Genomic DNA, 21,608 nt, shown 5'->3' on the forward strand with positions numbered 1-21,608 from the left:
CGCAGGTAGCCCAGTGTGTGACGCAGGTAGCCCAGTGCGTGAACAATGTGCGACGCAGGTAGCCCAGTGTGTGACGCAGGTAGCCCAGTGTGTGAACAATGTGTGACGCAGGTAGCCCAGTGTGTGGACATTGTTCGACACAGGTAGCCCAGTGTGTGAACAGTGTTTGACGGAGGTAGCCCAGTGTGTGAACAGTGTACGACGGAGGTAGCCCCGTGTGTGAACAGTGTGCGATGCAGGTAGCCCCGTGTGTGAACAGTGTGTGACGCAGGTAGCCCAGTGTGTGAATAGTGTTTGACGCAGGTAGCCCAGTGTGTGAACAGTGTGCGACGCAGGTAGCCCAGTGTTTGAACAGTGTATGACGCAGGTAGCCCAGTGTGTGAACACTGTTTGACTCAGGTAGCCCAGTGCGTGAACAGTGTGCGACGCAGGTAGCCCAGTGTGTGACGCAGGTAGCCCAGTGTGTGAACAATGTGCGATGCAGGTAGCCCAGTGTGTGAACAGTGTGTGACGCAGGTAGCCCAGTGTGTGAACCGTGTGCGACGCAGGTAGCCCAGTGTAGGAACAGTCTGTGACGGAGGTAGCCCAGTGTGTGAACAGTGTGCGATGCAGGTAGCCCAGTGTGTGAACCGTGTGCGACGCAGGTAGCCCAGTGTGTGAACCGTGTGCGACGCATGTAGCCCAGTGTAGGAACAGTGTGTGACGGAGGTAGCCCAGTGTGTGAACAGTGTGCGATGCAGGTAGTCCAGTGTGCGATGCAGGTAGCCCAGTGTGTGAACAGTGTGCGATGCAGGTAGCCCAGAGTATGATGCAGGTAGCCCAGTGTGTGAACAGTGTGTGACGCAGGTAGCCCAGTGTGTGAACTGTGTGCGACGCAGGTAGCCCAGTGTGTGACGCAGGTAGCCCAGTGTGTGAACAGTGTGCGACGCAGGTAGCCCAGTGCATGAACAGTGTGCGTCGCAGGTAGCCCAGTGTGTGACGCAGGTAGCCCAGTGTGTGAACAGTGTGTGACTCAGGTAGCCCAGTGTTTGAACAGTGTGTGACCCAGGTAGCCCAGTGCATGAACAGTTTGCATCGCAGGTAGCCCAGTGTGTGACGCAGGTAGCCCAGTGTGTGAACAGTGTGCGACGCAGGCAGCCCAGTGTGTGAACAATGTGCGACGCATGTAGCCCAGTGTTTGAACAGTGTGTGAAGCAGGTAGCCCAGTGTGTGAACAATGTGCGATGCAGGTAGCCCAGTGTGTGAACAATGTGCGACGCAGGTAGCCCAGTGTGTGAACAGTGTGTGACGCAGGAAGCCCAGTGTGTGAACAGTGTGTGATTCAGTTAGTCCAGTGTGTGATGCAGGTAGCCCAGTGTGTGAACAGTGTGCGATGCAAGTAGTCCAGTGTGTGAACAGTGTGGGACGCAGGTAGCCCAGTGTGTGAACAGTGTGCGATGCAGGTAGTCCAGTGTGTGAACAGTGTGTGATGCAGGTAGTCCAGTGTGTGAACAGTGTGTGACGCAGGTAGCCCAGTGTGTGAACATGTGTGACGCAGGTAGACCCGTGTGTGAACATTGTGTGACGCAGGTAGCCCAGTGCGTGAACAGTGTGTGACGCAGGTAGCCCAGTGTGTGAACAGTGTGCGATGCAGGTAGCCCAGTGTGTGAACAATGTGTGACGCAGGTAGCCCAGTGTGTGAACAGTGTGCGACGCAGGTAGCCCAGTGTGTGAACAGTGCGCGATGCAGGTAGCCCAGTGTGTGAACAGTGTGCGACGCAGGTAGCCCAGTGTGCGACGCAGGTAGCTCAGTGTGTGAACATTGTTTGACGCAGGTAGCCCAGTGTCTGAACAGTGTTTGACGCAGGTAGCTCAGTGTGTGAACAGTGTTTGACGCAGGTAGCCCAGTGTGTGAACAGAGTGCGATGCAGGTAGCCCAGTGTGTGAACAGTGTGCGATGCAGGTTGCCCAGAGTGTGAACAATTTGTGACGCAGGTAGCCCAGTGTGTGAACAGTGTGCGATGCAGGTAGTCCAGTGTGTGAACAGTGTGCGATGCAGGTAGTCCAGTGTGTGAACAGTGTGCGATGCAGGTAGTCCAGTGTGTGAACAGTGTGTGATGCAGGTAGCACAGTGTGTGAACAGTGTGCGATGCAGGTAGCCCAGTGTGTGGACATTGTTCGACGCAGGTAGCCCAGTGTGTGAACAGTGTTTGACGCAGGTAGCCCAGTGTGTGAACAGTGTTTGACGCAGCTAGCCCAGTGTGTGAACAGTGTTTGACGCAAGTAGCCCAGTGTGTGAACAGCGTGCGATGCAGGTAGCCCAGAGTGTGAACAATTTGTGACGCAGGTAGCCCAGTGTGTGACGCAGGTAGCCCAGTGTGTGACGCAGGTAGCCCAGTGCGTGAACAATGTGCGACGCAGGTAGCCCAGTGTGTGACGCAGGTAGCCCAGTGTGTGAACAATGTGTGACGCAGGTAGCCCAGTGTGTGGACATTGTTCGACGCAGGTAGCCCAGTGTGTGAACAGTGTTTGACGGAGGTAGCCCAGTGTGTGAACAGTGTGCGACGCAGGTAGCCCCGTGTGTGAACAGTGTGCGATGCAGGTAGCCCCGTGTGTGAACAGTGTGCGACGCAGGTAGCCCAGTGTGTGAACAGTGTTTGACGCAGGTACCCAGTGTGTGAAAAGTGTTTGACGCAGGTAGCCCAGTGTGTGAACACTGTTTGACTCAGGTAGCCCAGTGCGTGAACAGTGTGCGACGCAGGTAGCCCAGTGTGTGACGCAGGTAGCCCAGTGTGTGAACAATGTGCGATGCAGCTAGCCCAGTGTGTGAACAATGTGTGACGCAGATAGCCCAGTGTGTGAACAATGTGCGACGCAGATAGCCCAGTGTGTGAACAGTGTGCGATGCAGGTAGTCCAGTGTGTGAACAATGTGCGATGCAGGTAGCCCAGTGTGTGAACAATGTGTGACGCAGATAGCCCAGTGTGTGAACAGTGTGTGACGCAGGTAGCCCAGTGTGTGAACAGTGTGCGATGCAGGTAGCCCAGTGTGTGAACAATGTGTGACGCAGGTAGCCCAGTGTGTGAACAGTGTGCGATGCAGGTAGCCCAGTGTGTGAGCAGTGTGTGACGCAGGTAGCCCAGTGTGTGAACAATGTGCGATGCAGGTAGCCCAGTGTGTGAACAATGTGTGACGCAGGTAGCCCAGTGCGTGAACAGTGTGCGACGCAGGTAGCCCAGTGTGTGAACAGTGTGCGACGCAGGTAGCCCAGTGTGCGACGCAGGTAGCCCAGTGTGTGAACATTGTTTGACGCAGGTAGCCCAGTGTCTGAACAGTGTTTGACGCAGGTAGCTCAGTGTGTGAACAGTGTTTGACGCAGGTAGCCCAGTGTGTGAACAGAGTGCGATGCAGGTAGCCCAGTGTGTGAACAGTGTGCGATGCAGGTTGCCCAGAGTGTGAACAATTTGTGACGCAGGTAGCCCAGTGTGTGAACAGTGTGCGATGCAGGTAGTCCAGTGTGTGAACAGTGTGCGATGCAGGTAGTCCAGTGTGTGAACAGTGTGCGATGCAGGTAGTCCAGTGTGTGAACAGCGTGCGATGCAGGTAGCCCAGAGTGTGAACAATTTGTGACGCAGGTAGCCCAGTGTGTGACGCAGGTAGCCCAGTGTGTGACGCAGGTAGCCCAGTGCGTGAACAATGTGCGACGCAGGTAGCCCAGTGTGTGACGCAGGTAGCCCAGTGTGTGAACAATGTGTGACGCAGGTAGCCCAGTGTGTGGACATTGTTCGACGCAGGTAGCCCAGTGTGTGAACAGTGTTTGACGGAGGTAGCCCAGTGTGCGAACAGTGTGAGACGGAGGTAGCCCCGTGTGTGAACAGTGTGTGACGCAGGTAGCCCAGTGTGTGAACAGTGTGCGACGCAGGTAGCCCAGTGTTTGAACAGTGTATGACGCAGGTAGCCCAGTGTGTGAACACTGTTTGACTCAGGTAGCCCAGTGCGTGAACAGTGTGCGACGCAGGTAGCCCAGTGTGTGACGCAGGTAGCCCAGTGTGTGAACAATGTGCGATGCAGGTAGCCCAGTGTGTGAACAATGTGTGACGCAGATAGCCCAGTGTGTGAACAATGTGCGACGCAGATAGCCCAGTGTGTGAACAGTGTGCGATGCAGGTAGTCCAGTGTGTGAACAATGTGCGATGCAGGTAGCCCAGTGTGTGAACAATGTGTGACGCAGATAGCCCAGTGTGTGAACAGTGTGCGATCCAGGGAGTCCAGTGTGCGGTACAGGTAGCCCAGTGTGTGAACAGTGTGCGATGCAGGTAGCCCAGAGTATAATACAAGTAGCCCAGTGTGTGAACAGTGTGTGACTCAGGTAGCCCAGTGTGTGAACAGTGTGCAACGCAGGTAGCCCAGTGTGTGAACAGTGTGCGACGGAGGTAGCCCAGTGTGTGAACAGCGTTTGACACAGGTAGCCCAGTGTGTGAACAATGTGCGATGCAGGTAGTCCAGTGTGTGATCAATGTGTGACGCAGGTAGCCCAGTGTGTGAACAGTGTGCGACGCAGGTAGCCCAGTGTGTGAACAGTGGGTGATTCAGGTAGCCCAGTGTGTGAACTGTGTGTGACGCAGGTAGCCCAGTGTGTGAACAGTGTGCGACGCATGTAGGCCAGTGTGTGAACAGTGTGCGACGCAGGTAGCCCAGTGTGTGACGCAGGTTGCCCAGTGTCTGAACATTGTTTGTCGCAGGTAGCCCAGTGCGTGAACAGTGTTTGACGCAGGTAGCGCAGTGTGTAAACAGTGTTTGACGCAGGTAGCCCAGTGTGTGAACAGTGTGCGATGCAGGTAGCCCAGTGTGTGAACAATGTGCGATTCAGTAGCCCAGTGTGTGAACAGTGTTTCGACGCAAGTAGCCCAGTGTGTGAACAGTGTGTGACTCAGGTAGCCCAGCGAGTGAACATTGTGTGACGCAGGTAGCCCAGTGTGTGAACAGTGTGCGATGCAGGTAGTCCAGTATGTGAACAGTGTGTGACTCAGGTAGCCCAGTGAGTGAACAATGTGCGATGCAGGTAGCCCAGTGTGTGAACAGTGTGTGACGCAGGTAGCCCAGTGTGTGAACAGTGTGTGACGCAGGTAGCCCAGTGTGTGAACAGTGTGTGACGCAGGTAGCCCAGTGCGTGAACAGTGTTCGACACAGGTAGCCCAGTGTGTGAACAGTGTGTGACGCAGGTTGCCCAAAGTGTGAACAATGTGCGACGCAGGTAGCCCAGTGTTTGAACAGTGTTTGACTCAGGTAGCCCAGTGCGTGAACAGTGTGCGACGCAGGTAGCCCTGTGTGTGACCCAGGTAGCCCAGTGTGTGAACAGTGTGCGATGCAGGTAGCCCACTGTGTGAACAGTGTGTGATTCAGTTAGTCCAGTGTGTGATGCTGGTAGCCCAGTGTGTGAACAGTGTGGGACGCAGGTAGCCCAGTGTGTGAACAGTGTGCGATGCAGGTAGTCCAGAGTGTGGACAGTGTGTGATGCAGGTAGCCCAGTGTGTGAACAGTGTGCGATGCAGGTAGTCCAGTGTGCGATGCATGTAGCCCAGTGTGTGAACAGTGTGTGATGCAGGTAGTCCAGTGTGTGAACACTGTGGGATGCAGGTAGCCCAGTGTGTGAACAGTGCGCGATGCAGGTAGTCCAGTGTGCGATGCAGGTAGCACAGTGTGTGAACAGTGTGCGATGCAGGTAGCCCAGAGTATAATGCAGGTAGCCCAGTGTGTGAACAGTGTGTGACTCAGGTAGACCAGTGTGTGAACATTGTGCGACAGAGGTAGCCCAGTGTGTGAACAGTGTGTGATGCAGGTAGCCCAGTGTGTGAACAGTGTGCGATGCAGGTAGCCCAGTGTGTGAACAATGTGTGACGCAGGTAGCCCAGTGTGTGAACAGTGTGCGATGCAGGTAGCCCAGTGTGTGAGCAGTGTGTGACGCAGGTAGCCCAGTGTGTGAACAATGTGCGATGCAGGTAGCCCAGTGTGTGAACAATGTGTGACGCAGGTAGCCCAGTGCGTGAACAGTGTGCGACGCAGGTAGCCCAGTGTGTGAACAGCGTGTGACGCAGGTAGCCCACAGTGTGAACAGTGTGTGATTCAGTTAGTCCAGTGTGTGATGCAGGTAGCCCAGTGCGTGAACAGTGTGCGATGCAAGTAGTCCAGTGTGTGAACAGTGTGCGATGCAGGTAGTCCAGTGTGTGAACAGTGTTTGATGCAGGTAGCCCAGTGTGTGAACAGTGTGCGATGCAGGTAGTCCAGTGTGTGAACAGTGTGGGATGCAGGTAGCCCAGTATGTGAACAGTGTGTGATCCAGGGAGTCCAGTGTGCGGTACAGGTAGCCCAGTGTGTGAACAGTGTGCGATGCAGGTAGCCCAGAGTATAATGCAAGTAGCCCAGTGTGTGAACAGTGTGTGACTCAGGTAGCCCAGTGTGTGAACAGTGTGCAACGCAGGTAGCCCAGTGTGTGAACAGTGTGCGACGGAGGTAGCCCAGTGTGTGAACAGCGTTTGACACAGGTAGCCCAGTGTGTGAACAATGTGCGATGCAGGTAGTCCAGTGTGTGATCAATGTGTGACGCAGGTAGCCCAGTGTGTGAACAGTGTGCGACGCAGGTAGCCCAGTGTGTGAACAGTGGGTGATTCAGGTAGCCCAGTGTGTGAACTGTGTGTGACGCAGGTAGCCCAGTGTGTGAACAGTGTGCGACGCATGTAGGCCAGTGTGTGAACAGTGTGCGACGCAGGTAGCCCAGTGTGTGACGCAGGTTGCCCAGTGTCTGAACATTGTTTGACGCAGGTAGCCCAGTGCGTGAACAGTGTTTGACGCAGGTAGCCCAGTGTGTGAACAGAGTGCGATGCAGGTAGCCCAGTGTGTGAACAGTGTGCGATGCAGGTTGCCCAGAGTGTGAACAATTTGTGACGCAGGTAGCCCAGTGTGTGACGCAGGTAGCCCAGTGTGTGACGCAGGTAGCCCAGTGCGTGAACAATGTGCGACGCAGGTAGCCCAGTGTGTGACGCAGGTAGCCCAGTGTGTGAACAATGTGTGACGCAGGTAGCCCAGTGTGTGGACATTGTTCGACGCAGGTAGCCCAGTGTGTGAACAGTGTTTGACGGAGGTAGCCCAGTGTGTGAACAGTGTGCGACGCAGGTAGCCCCGTGTGTGAACAGTGTGCGATGCAGGTAGCCCCGTGTGTGAACAGTGTGCGACGCAGGTAGCCCAGTGTGTGAACAGTGTTTGACGCAGGTACCCAGTGTGTGAAAAGTGTTTGACGCAGGTAGCCCAGTGTGTGAACACTGTTTGACTCAGGTAGCCCAGTGCGTGAACAGTGTGCGACGCAGGTAGCCCAGTGTGTGACGCAGGTAGCCCAGTGTGTGAACAATGTGCGATGCAGCTAGCCCAGTGTGTGAACAATGTGTGACGCAGATAGCCCAGTGTGTGAACAATGTGCGACGCAGATAGCCCAGTGTGTGAACAGTGTGCGATGCAGGTAGTCCAGTGTGTGAACAATGTGCGATGCAGGTAGCCCAGTGTGTGAACAATGTGTGACGCAGATAGCCCAGTGTGTGAACAGTGTGTGACGCAGGTAGCCCAGTGTGTGAACAGTGTGCGATGCAGGTAGCCCAGTGTGTGAACAATGTGTGACGCAGGTAGCCCAGTGTGTGAACAGTGTGCGATGCAGGTAGCCCAGTGTGTGAGCAGTGTGTGACGCAGGTAGCCCAGTGTGTGAACAATGTGCGATGCAGGTAGCCCAGTGTGTGAACAATGTGTGACGCAGGTAGCCCAGTGCGTGAACAGTGTGCGACGCAGGTAGCCCAGTGTGTGAACAGTGTGCGACGCAGGTAGCCCAGTGTGCGACGCAGGTAGCCCAGTGTGTGAACATTGTTTGACGCAGGTAGCCCAGTGTCTGAACAGTGTTTGACGCAGGTAGCTCAGTGTGTGAACAGTGTTTGACGCAGGTAGCCCAGTGTGTGAACAGAGTGCGATGCAGGTAGCCCAGTGTGTGAACAGTGTGCGATGCAGGTTGCCCAGAGTGTGAACAATTTGTGACGCAGGTAGCCCAGTGTGTGAACAGTGTGCGATGCAGGTAGTCCAGTGTGTGAACAGTGTGCGATGCAGGTAGTCCAGTGTGTGAACAGTGTGCGATGCAGGTAGTCCAGTGTGTGAACAGCGTGCGATGCAGGTAGCCCAGAGTGTGAACAATTTGTGACGCAGGTAGCCCAGTGTGTGACGCAGGTAGCCCAGTGTGTGACGCAGGTAGCCCAGTGCGTGAACAATGTGCGACGCAGGTAGCCCAGTGTGTGACGCAGGTAGCCCAGTGTGTGAACAATGTGTGACGCAGGTAGCCCAGTGTGTGGACATTGTTCGACGCAGGTAGCCCAGTGTGTGAACAGTGTTTGACGGAGGTAGCCCAGTGTGCGAACAGTGTGAGACGGAGGTAGCCCCGTGTGTGAACAGTGTGTGACGCAGGTAGCCCAGTGTGTGAACAGTGTGCGACGCAGGTAGCCCAGTGTTTGAACAGTGTATGAAGCAGGTAGCCCAGTGTGTGAACACTGTTTGACTCAGGTAGCCCAGTGCGTGAACAGTGTGCGACGCAGGTAGCCCAGTGTGTGACGCAGGTAGCCCAGTGTGTGAACAATGTGCGATGCAGGTAGCCCAGTGTGTGAACAATGTGTGACGCAGATAGCCCAGTGTGTGAACAATGTGCGACGCAGATAGCCCAGTGTGTGAACAGTGTGCGATGCAGGTAGTCCAGTGTGTGAACAATGTGCGATGCAGGTAGCCCAGTGTGTGAACAATGTGTGACGCAGATAGCCCAGTGTGTGAACAGTGTGCGATCCAGGGAGTCCAGTGTGCGGTACAGGTAGCCCAGTGTGTGAACAGTGTGCGATGCAGGTAGCCCAGAGTATAATACAAGTAGCCCAGTGTGTGAACAGTGTGTGACTCAGGTAGCCCAGTGTGTGAACAGTGTGCAACGCAGGTAGCCCAGTGTGTGAACAGTGTGCGACGGAGGTAGCCCAGTGTGTGAACAGCGTTTGACACAGGTAGCCCAGTGTGTGAACAATGTGCGATGCAGGTAGTCCAGTGTGTGATCAATGTGTGACGCAGGTAGCCCAGTGTGTGAACAGTGTGCGACGCAGGTAGCCCAGTGTGTGAACAGTGGGTGATTCAGGTAGCCCAGTGTGTGAACTGTGTGTGACGCAGGTAGCCCAGTGTGTGAACAGTGTGCGACGCATGTAGGCCAGTGTGTGAACAGTGTGCGACGCAGGTAGCCCAGTGTGTGACGCAGGTTGCCCAGTGTCTGAACATTGTTTGTCGCAGGTAGCCCAGTGCGTGAACAGTGTTTGACGCAGGTAGCCCAGTGTGTGAACAGAGTGCGATGCAGGTAGCCCAGTGTGTGAACAGTGTGCGATGCAGGTTGCCCAGAGTGTGAACAATTTGTGACGCAGGTAGCCCAGTGTGTGAACAGTGTGCGATGCAGGTAGTCCAGTGTGTGAACAGTGTGCGATGCAGGTAGTCCAGTGTGTGAACAGTGTGCGATGCAGGTAGTCCAGTGTGTGAACAGCGTGCGATGCAGGTAGCCCAGAGTGTGAACAATTTGTGACGCAGGTAGCCCAGTGTGTGACGCAGGTAGCCCAGTGTGTGACGCAGGTAGCCCAGTGCGTGAACAATGTGCGACGCAGGTAGCCCAGTGTGTGACGCAGGTAGCCCAGTGTGTGAACAATGTGTGACGCAGGTAGCCCAGTGTGTGGACATTGTTCGACGCAGGTAGCCCAGTGTGTGAACAGTGTTTGACGGAGGTAGCCCAGTGTGCGAACAGTGTGAGACGGAGGTAGCCCCGTGTGTGAACAGTGTGTGACGCAGGTAGCCCAGTGTGTGAACAGTGTGCGACGCAGGTAGCCCAGTGTTTGAACAGTGTATGACGCAGGTAGCCCAGTGTGTGAACACTGTTTGACTCAGGTAGCCCAGTGCGTGAACAGTGTGCGACGCAGGTAGCCCAGTGTGTGACGCAGGTAGCCCAGTGTGTGAACAATGTGCGATGCAGGTAGCCCAGTGTGTGAACAATGTGTGACGCAGATAGCCCAGTGTGTGAACAATGTGCGACGCAGATAGCCCAGTGTGTGAACAGTGTGCGATGCAGGTAGTCCAGTGTGTGAACAATGTGCGATGCAGGTAGCCCAGTGTGTGAACAATGTGTGACGCAGATAGCCCAGTGTGTGAACAGTGTGCGATCCAGGGAGTCCAGTGTGCGGTTCAGGTAGCCCAGTGTGTGAACAGTGTGCGATGCAGGTAGCCCAGAGTATAATACAAGTAGCCCAGTGTGTGAACAGTGTGTGACTCAGGTAGCCCAGTGTGTGAACAGTGTGCAACGCAGGTAGCCCAGTGTGTGAACAGTGTGCGACGGAGGTAGCCCAGTGTGTGAACAGCGTTTGACACAGGTAGCCCAGTGTGTGAACAATGTGCGATGCAGGTAGTCCAGTGTGTGATCAATGTGTGACGCAGGTAGCCCAGTGTGTGAACAGTGTGCGACGCAGGTAGCCCAGTGTGTGAACAGTGGGTGATTCAGGTAGCCCAGTGTGTGAACTGTGTGTGACGCAGGTAGCCCAGTGTGTGAACAGTGTGCGACGCATGTAGGCCAGTGTGTGAACAGTGTGCGACGCAGGTAGCCCAGTGTGTGACGCAGGTTGCCCAGTGTCTGAACATTGTTTGTCGCAGGTAGCCCAGTGCGTGAACAGTGTTTGACGCAGGTAGCGCAGTGTGTAAACAGTGTTTGACGCAGGTAGCCCAGTGTGTGAACAGTGTGCGATGCAGGTAGCCCAGTGTGTGAACAATGTGCGATTCAGTAGCCCAGTGTGTGAACAGTGTTTCGACGCAAGTAGCCCAGTGTGTGAACAGTGTGTGACTCAGGTAGCCCAGCGAGTGAACATTGTGTGACGCAGGTAGCCCAGTGTGTGAACAGTGTGCGATGCAGGTAGTCCAGTATGTGAACAGTGTGTGAAGCAGGTAGCCCAGTGAGTGAACAATGTGCGATGCAGGTAGCCCAGTGTGTGAACAGTGTGTGACGCAGGTAGCCCAGTGTGTGAACAGTGTGTGACGCAGGTAGCCCAGTGTGTGAACAGTGTGTGACGCAGGTAGCCCAGTGCGTGAACAGTGTTCGACACAGGTAGCCCAGTGTGTGAACAGTGTGTGACGCAGGTTGCCCAAAGTGTGAACAATGTGCGACGCAGGTAGCCCAGTGTTTGAACAGTGTTTGACTCAGGTAGCCCAGTGCGTGAACAGTGTGCGACGCAGGTAGCCCTGTGTGTGACCCAGGTAGCCCAGTGTGTGAACAGTGTGCGATGCAGGTAGCCCACTGTGTGAACAGTGTGTGATTCAGTTAGTCCAGTGTGTGATGCTGGTAGCCCAGTGTGTGAACAGTGTGGGACGCAGGTAGCCCAGTGTGTGAACAGTGTGCGATGCAGGTAGTCCAGAGTGTGGACAGTGTGTGATGCAGGTAGCCCAGTGTGTGAACAGTGTGCGATGCAGGTAGTCCAGTGTGCGATGCATGTAGCCCAGTGTGTGAACAGTGTGTGATGCAGGTAGTCCAGTGTGTGAACACTGTGGGATGCAGGTAGCCCAGTGTGTGAACAGTGCGCGATGCAGGTAGTCCAGTGTGCGATGCAGGTAGCACAGTGTGTGAACAGTGTGCGATGCAGGTAGCCCAGAGTATAATGCAGGTAGCCCAGTGTGTGAACAGTGTGTGACTCAGGTAGACCAGTGTGTGAACATTGTGCGACAGAGGTAGCCCAGTGTGTGAACAGTGTGTGATGCAGGTAGCCCAGTGTGTGAACAGTGTGCGATGCAGGTAGCCCAGTGTGTGAACAATGTGTGACGCAGGTAGCCCAGTGTGTGAACAGTGTGCGATGCAGGTAGCCCAGTGTGTGAGCAGTGTGTGACGCAGGTAGCCCAGTGTGTGAACAATGTGCGATGCAGGTAGCCCAGTGTGTGAACAATGTGTGACGCAGGTAGCCCAGTGCGTGAACAGTGTGCGACGCAGGTAGCCCAGTGTGTGAACAGCGTGTGACGCAGGTAGCCCACAGTGTGAACAGTGTGTGATTCAGTTAGTCCAGTGTGTGATGCAGGTAGCCCAGTGCGTGAACAGTGTGCGATGCAAGTAGTCCAGTGTGTGAACAGTGTGCGATGCAGGTAGTCCAGTGTGTGAACAGTGTTTGATGCAGGTAGCCCAGTGTGTGAACAGTGTGCGATGCAGGTAGTCCAGTGTGTGAACAGTGTGGGATGCAGGTAGCCCAGTATGTGAACAGTGTGTGATCCAGGGAGTCCAGTGTGCGGTACAGGTAGCCCAGTGTGTGAACAGTGTGCGATGCAGGTAGCCCAGAGTATAATGCAAGTAGCCCAGTGTGTGAACAGTGTGTGACTCAGGTAGCCCAGTGTGTGAACAGTGTGCAACGCAGGTAGCCCAGTGTGTGAACAGTGTGCGACGGAGGTAGCCCAGTGTGTGAACAGCGTTTGACACAGGTAGCCCAGTGTGTGAACAATGTGCGATGCAGGTAGTCCAGTGTGTGATCAATGTGTGACGCAGGTAGCCCAGTGTGTGAACAGTGTGCGACGCAGGTAGCCCAGTGTGTGAACAGTGGGTGATTCAGGTAGCCCAGTGTGTGAACTGTGTGTGACGCAGGTAGCCCAGTGTGTGAACAGTGTGCGACGCATGTAGGCCAGTGTGTGAACAGTGTGCGACGCAGGTAGCCCAGTGTGTGACGCAGGTTGCCCAGTGTCTGAACATTGTTTGACGCAGGTAGCCCAGTGCGTGAACAGTGTTTGACGCAGGTAGCGCAGTGTGTGAACAGTGTGCGATGCAGGTAGCCCAGTGTGTGAACAATGTGCGATTCAGTAGCCCAGTGTGTGAACAGTGTTTCGACGCAAGTAGCCCAGTGTGTGAACAGTGTGTGACTCAGGTAGCCCAGTGAGTGAACATTGTGTGACGCAGGTAGCCCAGTGTGTGAACAGTGTGCGATGCAGGTAGTCCAGTATGTGAACAGTGTGTGACTCAGGTAGCCCAGTGAGTGAACAATGTGCGATGCAGGTAGCCCAGTGTGTGAACAGTGTGTGACGCAGGTAGCCCAGTGTGTGAACAGTGTGTGACGCAGGTAGCCCAGTGTGTGAACAGTGTGTGACGCAGGTAGCCCAGTGCGTGAACAGTGTTCGACACAGGTAGCCCAGTGTGTGAACAGTGTGTGACGCAGGTTGCCCAAAGTGTGAACAATGTGCGACGCAGGTAGCCCAGTGTTTGAACAGTGTTTGACTCAGGTAGCCCAGTGCGTGAACAGTGTGCGACGCAGGTAGCCCTGTGTGTGACCCAGGTAGCCCAGTGTGTGAACAGTGTGCGATGCAGGTAGCCCACTGTGTGAACAGTGTGTGATTCAGTTAGTCCAGTGTGTGATGCTGGTAGCCCAGTGTGTGAACAGTGTGGGACGCAGGTAGCCCAGTGTGTGAACAGTGTGCGATGCAGGTAGTCCAGAGTGTGGACAGTGTGTGATGCAGGTAGCCCAGTGTGTGAACAGTGTGCGATGCAGGTAGTCCAGTGTGCGATGCATGTAGCCCAGTGTGTGAACAGTGTGTGATGCAGGTAGTCCAGTGTGTGAACACTGTGGGATGCAGGTAGCCCAGTGTGTGAACAGTGCGCGATGCAGGTAGTCCAGTGTGCGATGCAGGTAGCCCAGTGTGTGAACAGTGTGCGATGCAGGTAGCCCAGAGTATAATGCAGGTAGCCCAGTGTGTGAACAGTGTGTGACTCAGGTAGACCAGTGTGTGAACATTGTGCGACAGAGGTAGCCCAGTGTGTGAACAGTGTTTGACGCAGGTAGCCCAGTGTGTGAACAGTGTTTGATGCAGGTAGCCCAGTGTGTGAACAATGTGTGACGCAGGTAGCCCAGTGTGTGAACAGTGTGTGACGCAGGTAGCCCAGTGTGTGAACAGTGTACGACGCAGGTAGCCCAGTGTGTGACGCAGGTAGCCCAGTGTGTGAACAGTGTGCGACGCAGGTAGCCCAGTGTTTGAACAGTGTGTGACCCAGGTAGCCCAGAGTGTGAGCAGTGTTTGACGCAGGTAGCCCAGTGTGTGAACAGTGTGTGAAGCAGGTAGCCCAGTGTGCGGTGCAGGTAGCCCAGTGTGTGAACAGTGTTTGACGCAGGTAGCCCAGTGTGTGAACAGTGTTTGACGCAGGTAGCCCAGTGTGTGAACTGTGTTCAATGCAGGTAGCCCAGTGTGTGACGCAGGTAGCCCAGTGTGTGAACTGTGTTCGACGCAGGTAGCCCAGTGTGTGACGCAGGTAGCTCAGTGTGTGACGCAGATAGCCCAGTGTGTGAACAGTGTGTGATGCAGGTAGCCCAGTGTGTGAACAGTGTGTGATGCAGGTAGTCCAGTGTGTGAACAGTGTGTGATGCAGGTAGTCCAGTGTGTAAACAGTGTGTGAAGCAGGTAGCCCAGTGTGCGACGCAGGTAGCCCAGTGTGTGAACAGTGTTTGACGCAGGTAGCCCAGTGTGTGAACAGTGTTTGACGCAGGTAGCCCAGTGTTTGAAGCAGGTAGCCCAGTGTATGAAATGTGTTTAATGCAGGTTGCCCAGTGTGTGACGCAGGTAGCCCAGTGTGTGAACTGTGTTCGACGCAGGTAGCCCAGTGTGCGACGCAGGTAGCCCAGTGTGTGACGCAGGTAGCCCAGTGTGTGACGCAGATAGCCCAGTGTGTGAACAGTGTGTGATGCAGGTAGCCCAGTGTGTGAACAGTGTGTGATGCAGGTAGTCCAGTGTGTGAACAGTGTGTGATGCAGGTAGCCCAGTGTGTGACGCAGGTAGCCCAGTGTGTGAACAGTGTTTGACACAGGTAGCCGAGTGTGTGAACAGTGGGCAACACTGGTAGCCCAGTCTGTGAACTGTGTGTGACGGAGGTAGCCAATTGTAAACAGTGTGTGACGCAGGTAGCACACTGTGCGAAAAGTGTGCGATGCAGGTAGCCCAGTGTGTGAACATTGTGCAACACTGGTAGCCCAGTGTGTGACGCAGGTAGCCCAGTGTGTGAACAGTGTGTGATGCAAGTAGCCCAGTGTATGAACAGTGTGCAACACTGGTAGCCCAGTGTGTAATGCAGGTAGCCCAGTATGTGAACAGTGCATGATGCAAGTAGCCCAGCATGTGAACAGTGTGCAACACTTGTAGCCCAGTGTGTGGCGCAAGTAGCCCTGTGTGTGAACAGTGTGTGACGCAGGTAGCCCAGTGTGTGAATAGTGTGCAACAGTGGTAGCTCAGTGTGTGATGCAGGTAGCCCAGTATGTGAGCAGTGCGCGTGCATGTAGCCCAGTGTGTGAACAGTGTGTGAAGCAGGTAGCCCAGTGTGACGCAGGTAGCCCTGTGTGTGAACAGTGTGTGATGCAGGTAGCCCAGTATGTGAGCATTGCGCGTGCATGTAGCCCAGTGTGTGAACAGTGTGCGCGCAAGTAGCCCAGTGTGTGAACAGTGCGCGATGCAAGTAGCCCAGTGTGTGAACAGTGTGCAACACTGGTAGCCCAGTGTGTGACACAGGTAGCCCAGTGTGTGACGCAGGTAGCCCAGTGTGTGAACAGTATGCAACTCTGGTAGCCCAGTGTGTGACGCAGGTAGCGCAGTGGGTGAACAGTGTGCAACACTGGTAGCCCAGTGTGTGACGCAGGTAGCCCAGTGTGTGACGCAGGTAGCCCAGTGTGTGACGCAGGTAGCGCAGTGTGTGAACAGTATGCAACTCTGGTAGCCCAGTGTGTGACGCAGGTAGCGCAGTGGGTGACGCAGGTAGCCCAGTGTGCGACACAGGTAGCCCAGTGTGTGAACAGTGTGCAACACTGGTAGGCCAGTGTGCGACGCAGGTAGCCCAGTGTGTGAAGAGTGTGTGATGGAGGTAGCCCAGTGTGTGAACTGTGCGCCACGCAGATAGCCCAGTGTGTGAACAGTGTGTGACTCAGGTAGCCCAGTGTGTGAACTGTGCGCCACGCAGGTAGCCCAATGCACTCCGCAGGTAGCCCAGTGTGTGAACAGTGTGTCACGCAGGTAGCCCAGTGTGTGAACATTGTGCGACGCAGGTAGCCCAGTGTGTGAACAGTGTGCGACGCAGGTAGCCCAGTGTGTGAACAGTGTGCGACAGAGGTAGCCCAGTGTGTGAACATTGTTTGACGTAGGTAGCCCAGTGTGTGAACATTGTTTGACGTAGGTAGCCCAGTGTGTGAACAGTGTTTGACGCAGGTAGCCCAGTGTCTGAACAATGTTTGACGCAGGTAGCCCAGTGTGTGAACAGTGTTTGACGCAGGTAGCCCAGGGTGTGAACAGAGTGCGACGCAGTAGCCCAGTGTGTGAACAGTGTGTGACTCAGGTAGCCCAGTGTGTGAACAGTGTGTGACTCAGGTAGCCCAGTGTGTGAACAGTGTGTGACTCAGGTAGCCCAGTGTGTGAACAGTGTGCGATGCAGGTAGTCCAGTGTGTGAACAGTGTGCGCCGCAGGTAGTCCAGTGTGTGATGCAGGTAGCACAGTGTGTGAATAATGTGTGACGCAGGTAGCCCAGTGTGTGAACAGTGTGCGATGCAGGTAGCCCAGTGTGTGAACAGTGTGCGACGCAGGTAGCCCAGTGTGCGACGCAGGTAGCCCTGTGTGTGAACAGTGTGCGACGCAGGTAGCCCAGTGTGTGAACAGTGTGCAATGCAGGTAGCCCAGTGTGTGAACAGTGTGCGACGCAGGTAGCCCAGTGTGTGAACAGTGTGCGACGCAGGTAGCCCAGTGTGCGACGCAGGTAGCCCAGTGTGTGAACAGTGTGTGATGCAGGTAGCCCAGTGTGTGGCGCAGGTAGCCCAGTATGTGAACAGTGTGCGACACAGGTAGCCCAGTGTGTGAACAGTGTGTGACGCAGGTAGCCCAGTGTGTGAACAGAGTGCGACGCAGTAGCCCAGTGTGTGAACAGTGTGTGACTCAGGTAGCCCAGTGTGTGAACAGTGTGTGACGCAGGTAGCCCAGTGTGTGAACAGTGTGCGATGCAGGTAGTCCAGTGTGTGAACAGTGTGCGCTGCAGGTAGCCCAGTGTGTGAACAGTGTGCGACTCAGGTAGCCCAGTGTGCGACGCAGTTAGCCCAGTGTGTGAACAGTGTTTGATGCAGGTAGCCCAGTGTGTGAACAGTGTTCGACGCAGGTAGCCCAGTGTGTGAACAGTGTTTGACGCAGGTAGCCCAGTGTGTGAACATTGTTTGACGCAGGTAGCCCAGTGTGTGAACAGTGTTTGACGCAGGTAGCCCAGTGTGTGAACAATGTGTGACGCAGGTAGCCCAGTGTGCGATGCAGGTAGCCCAGTGTGTGACGCAGGTAGCCCAGTGTGTGAACAGCGTACGACGCAGGTAGCCCAGTGTGTGACGCAGGTAGCCCAGTGTGTGAACAGTGTGCGACGCAGGTAGCCCAGTGTTTGAACAGTGTGTGACCCAGGTAGCCCAGAGTGTGAGCAGTGTTTGACGCAGGTAGCCCAGTGTGTGAACAGTGTGTGAAGCAGGTAGCCCAGTGTGCGACGCAGGTAGCCCAGTGTGTGAACAATGTTTGACGCAGGTAGCCCAGTGTGCGACGCAGGTAGCCCATTGTGTGAACAGTGTTTGACGCAGGTAGCCCAGTGTGTGAACAGTGTTTGACGCAGGCAGCCCAGTGTTTGAAGCAGGTAGCCCAATGTGTGTGAACAGTGTTTGATGCAGGTAGTCCAGTGTGTGAACTGTGTTCGACGCAGGTAGCCCACTGTGTGACGCAGGTAGCCCAATGTGTGTGAACAGTGTTTGATGCAGGTAGTCCAGTGTGTGACGCAGATAGCCCAGTGTGTGAACAGTGTCTGACGCATGTAACCCAGTGTGTGAACAGTGTGTGATGCAGGTAGTCCAGTGTGTGAGCAGTGTGTGACGCAGGTAGCCCAGTGTGTGAACAGTGTTTGAGGCAGGTAGCCTAGTGTGTGAACAGTGGGCAACACTGGTAGCCCAGTCTGTGAACTGTGTGTGACGGAGGTAGCCAATTGTAAACAGTGTGTGACGCAGGTAGCACAGTGTGTGAAAAGTGTGCGATGCAGTTAGCCCAGTGTGTGAACAGTGTGTAACACTGGTAGCCCAGTGTGTGATGCAGCTAGCCCAGTGTGTGAACAATGTGCAACACTGGTAGCCCCGTGTGCGACACAGGTAGCCCAGTGTGTGCACAGTGTGTGATGCAAGTAGCCCAGTGTATGAACAGTGTGCAACACTGGTAGCCCAGTGTGTAATGCAGGTAGCCCAGTATGTGAACAGTGCATGATGCAAGTAGCCCAGCATGTGAACAGTGTGCAACACTGGTAGCCCAGTGTGTGGCGCAAGTAGCCCTGTGTGTGAACAGTGTGTGACGCAGGTAGCCCAGTGTGTGAACAGTGTGTGACTCAGGTAGCCCAGTGTGTGAACAGTGTGTGATGCAGGTAGTCCAGTGTGTGAACAGTGTGCGACGCAGGTAGCCCAGTGTGTGAACAGTGTGTGATGCAGGTAGCCCAGTGTATGGCGCAGGTAGCCCAGTGTGTGAACAGTGTGCGACGCAGGTAGCCCAGTGTGTGGACATTGTTCGACGCAGGTAGCCCAGTGTGTGAACAGTGTTTGACGCAGGTAGCCCAGTGTGTGAACAGTGTTTGACGCAGGTAGCCCAGTGTGTGAACAGTGTTTGACGCAGGTAGCCCAGTGTGTGAACAGTGTTTGACGCAGGTAGCCCAGTGTGTGAACAATGTGTGACGCAGGTAGCCCAGTGTGTGAACAGTGTGTGACGCAGGTAGCCCAGTGTGTGAACAGTGTTACACGCAGGTAGCCCAGTGTGTGAACAGTGTGCGACGCAGGTAGCCCAGTGTTTGAACAGTGTGTGACCCAGGTAGTCCAGAGTGTGAGCAGTGTTTGTCGCAGGTAGCCCAGTGTGTGAACAGTGTGTGAAGCAGGTAGCCCAGTGTGCGGCGCAGGTAGCCCAGTGTGTGAACAGTGTTTGACGCAGGTAGCCCAGTGTGTGAACAGTGTTTGACGCAGGTAGCCCAGTGTGTGAACTGTGTTCAATGCAGGTAGCCCAGTGTGTGACGCAGGTAGCCCAGTGTGTGAACTGTGTTCGACGCAGGTAGCCCAGTGTGTGACGCAGGTAGCCCAGTGTGTGACGCAGATAGCCCAGTGTGTGAACAGTGTGTGATGCAGGTAGCCCAGTGTGTGAACAGTGTGTGATGCAGGTAGTCCAGTGTGTGAACAATGTGTGATGCAGGTAGTCCAGTGTGTGAACATTGTGTGAAGCAGGTAGCCCAGTGTGCGACGCAGGTAGCCCAGTGTGCGAACAGTGTTTGACACAGGTAGCCCAGTGTGTGAACAGTGTTTGACGCAGGTAGCCCAGTGTTTGAAGCAGGTAGCCCAGTGTGTGAAATGTGTTTAATGCAGGTAGCCCAGTGTGTGACGCAGGTAGCCCAGTGTGTGAACTGTGTTCGACGCAGGTAGCCCAGTGTGCGACGCAGGTAGCCCAGTGTGTGACGCAGATAGCCCAGTGTGTGAACAGTTTGTGATGCAGGTAGCCCAGTGTGTGAACAGTGTGTGATGCAGGTAGTCCAGTGTGTGAACAGTGTGTGATGCAGGTAGCCCAGTGTGTGACGCAGGTAGCCCAGTGTGTGAACAGTGTTTGACACAGGTAGCCTAGTGTGTGAACAGTGGGCAACACTGGTAGCCCAGTCTGTGAACTGTGTGTGACGGAGGTAGCCAATTGTAAATAGTGTGTGACGCAGGTAGCACACTGTGCGAAAAGTGTGCGATGCAGGTAGCCCAGTGTGTGAACATTGTGCAACACTGGTAGCCCAGTGTGTGACGCAGGTAGCCCAGTGTGTGAACAGTGTGTGATGCAAGTAGCCCAGTGTATGAACAGTGTGCAACACTGGTAGCCCAGTGTGTAATGCAGGTAGCCCAGTATGTGAACAGTGCATGATGCAAGTAGCCCAGCATGTGAACAGTGTGCAACACTTGTAGCCCAGTGTGTGGCGCAAGTAGCCCTGTGTGTGAACAGTGTGTGACGCAGGTAGCCCAGTGTGTGAATAGTGTGCAACAGTGGTAGCTCAGTGTGTGATGCAGGTAGCCCAGTATGTGAGCAGTGCGCGTGCATGTAGCCCAGTGTGTGAACAGTGTGTGAAGCAGGTAGCCCAGTGTGTGACGCAGGTAGCCCTGTGTGTGAACAGTGTGTGACGCAGGTAGCCCAGTGTGTGAATAGTGTGCAACACTGGTAGCTCAGTGTGTGATGCAGGTAGCCCAGTATGTGAGCATTGCGCGTGCATGTAGCCCAGTGTGTGAATAGTGTGCGCGCAAGTAGCCCAGTGTGTGAACAGTGCGCGATGCAAGTAGCCCAGTGTGTGAACAGTGTGCAACTCTGGTAGCCCAGTGTGTGACGCAGGTAGCGCAGTGGGTGAACAGTGTGCAACACTGGTAGCCCAGTGTGTGACGCAGGTAGCCCAGTGTGTGACGCAGGTAGCCCAGTGTGTGAACAGTATGCAACTCTGGTAGCCCAGTGTGTGACGCAGGTAGCGCAGTGGGTGAACAGTGTGCAACACTGGTAGCCCAGTGTGTGACACAGGTAGCCCAGTGTGTGACGCAGGTAGCCCAGTGTGTGAACAGTATGCAACTCTGGTAGCCCAGTGTGTGACGCAGGTAGCGCAGTGGGTGAACAGTGTGCAACACTGGTAGCCCAGTGTGTGACGCAGGTAGCCCAGTGTGTGACGCAGGTAGCGCAGTGTGTGAACAGTATGCAACTCTGGTAGCCCAGTGTGTGACGCAGGTAGCGCAGTGGGTGACGCAGGTAGCCCAGTGTGCGACACAGGTAGCCCAGTGTGTGAACAGTGTGCAACACTGGTAGGCCAGTGTGCGACGCAGGTAGCCCAGTGTGTGAAGAGTGTGTGATGGAGGTAGCCCAGTGTGTGAACTGTGCGCCACGCAGGTAGCCCAGTGTGTGAACAGTGTGTGACTCAGGTAGCCCAGTGTGTGAACTGTGCGCCACGCAGGTAGCCCAATGCACTCCGCAGGTAGCCCAGTGTGTGAACAGCGTGTCACGCAGGTAGCCCAGTGTGTTAAAGTGTGTGATGCAGGTAGCCCAGTGCGTGTCACAGGTAGCCCAATGTGTGAACAGTGTGAGACGCAGCTAGCTTTGTGTGTGATGCAGGCAGTCCAGTGTGTAACATAGGTAGCCCAGTGTGAGGTGTGACTGAAGCCTTGTAGTGCACAGCTCAACCAAATCAAGTGAACAGGCCTAACTAACATTGCCAACAACTGTCCAGATAAACTGATGGCATCTCAGATACTTTCCTAATGATTATCTCCCACTATCCCTAACTCCAACAGAAAGACAGAGAGAATTGGTGTTCAGCCTGTGCACTGTACTCACTGACAGTCCATGTAGGTTGGTAAGTAGTAATACATGGGAACAAATGCTTCATATTTCTCCTTGGCAGTTTCATTTCCATGTTGGGCCATATACTGGAAGAGAGATATCCTGTTAAACTTCAAGACTAGGGAGGACATATGTGCGCACTCAAATTCCTTTTTCTCTGCTGTCAGAC

The 21,608-nt window shown here is 54.8% G+C and overlaps 1 protein-coding gene across 4 annotated transcripts in view; it reads right to left on the reverse strand.

Annotated features, from left to right (window-relative positions):
- Positions 1 to 21,608, reverse strand: part of zgc:92360 (uncharacterized protein LOC436988 homolog) — a 314,360-nt gene that overhangs the window by 272,076 nt on the left and 20,676 nt on the right. For all 4 annotated transcript variants that reach the window (XM_041177837.1, XM_041177835.1, XM_041177836.1 and 1 more), the window contains one exon: positions 21,434 to 21,525. In XM_041177837.1, the coding sequence (XP_041033771.1) occupies positions 21,434 to 21,522 (89 nt within the window). In that variant the 5' untranslated portion in view covers positions 21,523 to 21,525. The remainder of the gene's footprint in view (positions 1 to 21,433; positions 21,526 to 21,608) is intronic.

This window comes from Carcharodon carcharias, chromosome 31 (assembly GCF_017639515.1).
Source record: "Carcharodon carcharias isolate sCarCar2 chromosome 31, sCarCar2.pri, whole genome shotgun sequence".
Taxonomy (NCBI): domain Eukaryota; kingdom Metazoa; phylum Chordata; class Chondrichthyes; order Lamniformes; family Lamnidae; genus Carcharodon; species Carcharodon carcharias.